Consider the following 5,000-nt stretch of genomic DNA (forward strand, 5'->3'; position numbering starts at 1 on the left):
TTGGATAGCCATGGGGTCTATCTTGTCCAAAAGCAATATTTCAGAAAAGCAGAGAATATTGCAATTACAAGAGTCTCATTGGTAGCAAATCCTCAACCGGATGTTATTCATCTTATTATCAAGAGGAATAAGATCAGCCAGTAGAATGGAGGGAAGAGGTGGCTTGTTTTCCCTTCACCTTGATCTCGCCAGGACTCTCCCTCTCTTGTCTCTGTAATGCTGGTGTTTCCTCTTGGAAACCACCAAAATTGGGTCAGAATTACAGAAAGAGCCCAGGGCAGATGAGTTAAGGTCAAAGTTGAAGCTGGAATTGAGGTAAGTAACTGCTGATCTGATGTTTTACGTTCTTGTCGGTTTTAAGAAATGATAGTGGATACATTTCATTAAAATAAAGTGCAAATAATCGCCAAAAAGAATCCCAAAATAGCAAAGTTGGGTCGAAGCTTGCAAAACGGCAGCCATCTTTATTGGATTATTATGAACCATAACAACTGTTTATTCTGATAGATATTGTAATTCCATCGATTTGAGATTGTATGTCTCCTCCTTTGTCTTTCAGGTTGAAGGTCTGCCAGCATTGATCCTATGTTCTGGGGTGGTGGTAGCTTCGGGGAATGAACCTTTTAGACCAGGGAACTATGACTTCCTGAGACCGACCCAGCCTGCTGCTGCTCGGTCCTCTAACTCAGACTCTATAGAACCAGCCAGGTTACAGCCTCTAACAGGTGAGTGTTCAGCTTGGTAGTGCTTTGTGTTGACTAGTGACTGATTGATTGAAGAAAAATGTAGCAGGAGTGCTTCAGGTATTCCAAAACAACCACAGGTGCTCTTGGGGGCGAATAGTAAATCAAAAAGCAAAAGGAAGAATTATAACAAATGGGTGTTGAGTGGCATACAAAAATCCAGGTCCAGGCACTAATGTGGATTTGCAAGTTAAAAAGCTTTTATTTTGTGGGCTAAGTCATTATTTAAATAAACACCGACATGTTAAGGATAAGGCCTTAATCAGCGTGATTGAGTGTGTCATAGATCAAATTGTTTGATTGTATTGTGACAAAACATATTATTTTTCCTCTGATATTCCTACTTTTTCAACCCCAACAAAAAATACATATTTATTTTTTCTCTCTTCCTTCATCTCCCATCAACCCTCTCATCTCTCAGACAATAAAACATCGTTATCCAGTGGGCGGCGGTCCAGGAACTTCAGCCTGTCATCGGAGAGATACTTTGTGAACCAGATCAACAAGTCTGTGAACGGTAGCTCCTACGACCAGCCGGTCCGTCTCCCAGAGAACATGGAGACAGAGCTAAACCAGAGAAAGACCCGGGGCTCTGTAGATATGGAGACAGAGACGTATCAGCTTGTAGAAGACAACGGGAAGACCTCCATCGCACCGCAGGATGATGACATTGAGAAGTCCTTCAGGGTCAACCAGGATGGCAGCATGACCGTCGAGATGAAGGTTAGTACTGTTGTTGTTGTTGCTGCTGTTGTTGAGGGTGAGATGTTGAGTATGTTGTTGTTGTCATTGTTATTGTTGTTGGGTATGGTGTTATTGTCGTCGTTGTTGAGTATGTTGTTGTTATTGTTGTTGACTATGGTGGTGTTGTTGTTATTGTTGTTGAGTATGTTGTTATTGTTGTTGTTGTGTATGGTGTTGTTGTTGAGTATGTTGTTATTGTTGTTGAGTATGGTGTTGTTGTTATTGAGTATGGTGATGTTGTTGTTGTTGTTGAGTATGTTGTTGTTGTTGTTGAGTATGGTGATGTTGTTGTTGTTGTTGAGTATGTTGTTGTTGAGTATGGTGTTGTTGTTGTTGAGTATGTTGTTGTTGAGTATGTTGTTGTTGTTGTTGAGTATGGTGATGTTGTTGTTGTTGTTGAGTATGTTGTTGTTGTTGTTGAGTATGGTGATGTTGTTGTTGTTGTTGAGTATGTTGTTGTTGTTGTTGAGTATGGTGTTGTTGTTGTTGAGTATGTTGTTGTTGTTGTTGACTATGGTGTTGTTGTTGAGTATGTTGTTATTGTTGTTGAGTATGGTGTTGTTGTTGTTGTTGTTGAGTATGTTGTTGTTGTTGTTGAGTATGGTGATGTTGTTGTTGTTGTTGAGTATGTTGTTGTTGTTGTTGAGTATGGTGTTGTTGTTGTTGAGTATGTTGTTGTTGTTGTTGACTATGGTGTTGTTGTTATTGTTATTGTTGTTGAGTATGGTGTTGTTGTTATTGTTGTTGAGTATGGTGTTGTTGTTATTGTTGTTGACTATGGTGTTGTTGTTATTGTTGTTGACTATGGTGTTGTTGTTATTGTTATTGTTATTGTTGTTGTTGTTGAGTATGGTGTTGTTGTTGTTGTTGTTGTTGTTGAGTATGTTGTTATTGTTGTTGAGTATGGTGTTGTTGTTGTTGTTGTTGTTATTGTTGTTGTTGTTGAGTATGGTGATGTTGTTATTGTTGTTGACTATGGTGGTGTTGTTATTGTTATTGTTGTTGTTGTTGAGTATGGTGTTATTGTTGTTGTTATTGTTATTGTTGTTGTTGTTGAGTATGTTGTTGTTGTTGTTGTTGAGTATGGTGTTGTTGTTGTTGAGTATGTTGATGTTGTTGAGTATGTTGTTATTGTTGTTGACTATGGTGTTGTTGTTGTCATTGTTGTTGTTATTACTGTTGTTGAGTATGGTGTTGTTGTTGTTGAGTATGTTGTTGTTGTTGACTATGGTGTTGTTGTTATTGTTGTTGAGTATGGTGTTGTTGTTGTTGTTGTTATTGTTGTTGTTGTTGAGAATGGTGTTGTTGTTGAGAATGTTGTTGTTGTTGACTATGGTGTTGTTGTTGTTGAGTATGTTGTTGTTGTTGACTATGGTGTTGTTGTTGTTGTTGTTATTGTTGTTGTTGTTGAGAATGGTGTTGTTGTTGAGAATGGTGTTGTTGTTGAGAATGGTGTTGTTGTTGACTATGGTGTTGTTGTTGTCATTGTTGTTGTTATTACTGTTGTTGAGTATGGTGTTGTTGTTGTTGAGTATGTTGTTGTTGTTGACTATGGTGTTGTTGTTATTGTTGTTGAGTATGGTGTTGTTGTTGTTGTTGTTATTGTTGTTGTTGTTGAGAATGGTGTTGTTGTTGTTGTTGTTATTGTTGTTGTTGTTGAGTATGGTGTTGTTGTTATTGTTGTTGTTGTTATTGTTGTTGACTATGGTGGTGTTGTTGTTGTTATTTTTGTTGAGTATGTTGATGTTGTTGAGTATGGTGTTGTTGTTATTGTTATTGTTGTTGTTGTTGAGTATGGTGTTGTTGTTGAGAATGGTGTTGTTGTTACTAATATTATTTATATCATTACTTCCATTATTTATATATTTATGGAATGTCATGGTATAACGCACCTCTGATTTGATTCTGATTGGCAGGTCCGTCTGACCATTAAGGAGGAGGAGATGATCCACTGGACGACCACGTTGAGCCGCTCCAGCATGGTGACCAATCATAAACCAGGAGCCAAGTCGGGCTCCACCCCACAGTCCCCCGACAACAACGTGGAGGCGAAGGACCCTAACATTGGTCTCAGCGAGGATGAGACCAAGGAGAGTAACCACCCCAGCCGCAATGCAGAGAGGGAGGTGGCCTTCAGCGGGACGGACGGGGGAGGTACTGACAGTGGCGGTGGGGGCGGGGCTGGTTCTCTGAAGGCCCACCCCCGTCAGAAGCGGATGCCAACCCCTGGGCTGAGACAGGTGAAAAAGAAGCAGGCGTCCGTGGAGAGCGTGACCACGGTAACAGAGACAGGTGTCCAGGAGACCAGCCTGGGGACTTTTTCTTACACGGAGCGCATGGCAGACGGGGAAACCACAGAGGGGTACTGTGTGGTCCGGCAGAGCAGCAGCAGCTCCAGGTTACCCGCCATACCACCTGTCCCCAAGCCCAGGAAGAGTGGCTCGGCTGGGGCCAGCAGGGCCATCAGGACCAGCTCCCACTCCTCACTCCGGTCATCTGGAGTAGCAGAGGTGATGCAGATTCAGAATAATGGTAATGGCAGGGAGATCACTGAGACCGTCATGCACATCTACGAGAGGAGACAGAGCAGCTACGATAACTACTATGCCAACGCCCTGGGGGCTGGGTATGGGACAGGTGGGGAGGGAGGTGGGGGTTATGCAAGTGGGGGAGGTTTTGGTGGAGGTTGCGGTGGTGGCTCCAACCCCATGCCGTGGAGTAAACCGGCCTCTTCAGATTCGGGGCCGCGCTCCTCCGTGGACTTAACCCGACCATCCAGTACCAGCGACTCACTGAACCAAGAGAGGGATGAGATACTCTCTCTGTCTTCTGAACCCACCTCACCTTCTCAGAACGTCACCCTTCCATTTCAAAAACAACCAGAGACCATTAGCAACAAACTGTCGTCTTTCCCAGACAACGAAGCTCACGCCGCGTCAGAGTCTCACACAGGGTCATCTCCTAAAGAGACAGAATGGCCAGAACCAAAGGAATTGGAATGTTCCGAGTCAAAGGAATTGGAATGTTCCGAGACAAAGGAATTAGAATGTTCAGAGACAAAGGAATTAGAATGTTCAGATACAAAGGAATTAGAATGTTCAGATACAAAGGAATTAGAATGTTCAGATACAAAGGAATTAGAATGTTCAGATACAAAGGAATTAGAATGTTCAGATACAAAGGAATTAGAATGTTCAGAGACAAAGGAATTAGAATGTTCAGAGACAAAGGAATTAGAATGTTCAGAGACAAAGGAATTAGAATGTTCAGATACAAAGGAATTAGAATGTCCAGATACAAAGGAATTAGAATGTTCAGAGACAAAGGAATTAGAATGTTCAGAGACAAAGGAATTAGAATGTTCAGAGACAAAGGAATTGAAATGTTCAGATACAAAGGAATTAGGATGTTCAGAGACAAAGGAATTGGAATTTTCAGATACAAAGGAATTAGGATGTTCAGAGAGAAAGGAACTGGAATGTTCCAAGACAGTAGCGAAAGAAGAGCAGGAGG

General features: G+C 41.7%; 1 protein-coding gene across 1 annotated transcript in view; it reads left to right on the forward strand.

Moving 5' to 3' along the window:
* The window catches only part of rp1 (RP1 axonemal microtubule associated), a 37,777-nt gene that overhangs the window by 16,432 nt on the left and 16,345 nt on the right, over positions 1-5,000 (forward strand). The window contains exons 3-5 of the mRNA XM_082973017.1: positions 560-725; positions 1,165-1,466; positions 3,404-5,000. The exon at positions 3,404-5,000 is cut by the window's right edge and continues 824 nt beyond it. Coding sequence (XP_082829143.1) covers positions 560-725; positions 1,165-1,466; positions 3,404-5,000 — 2,065 coding nt within the window. The remainder of the gene's footprint in view (positions 1-559; positions 726-1,164; positions 1,467-3,403) is intronic.

The sequence above is a fragment of the Salmo salar genome, chromosome 03 (assembly GCF_965601325.2).
Source record: "Salmo salar chromosome 03, fSalSal1, whole genome shotgun sequence".
Taxonomy (NCBI): Eukaryota; Metazoa; Chordata; class Actinopteri; order Salmoniformes; family Salmonidae; genus Salmo; species Salmo salar.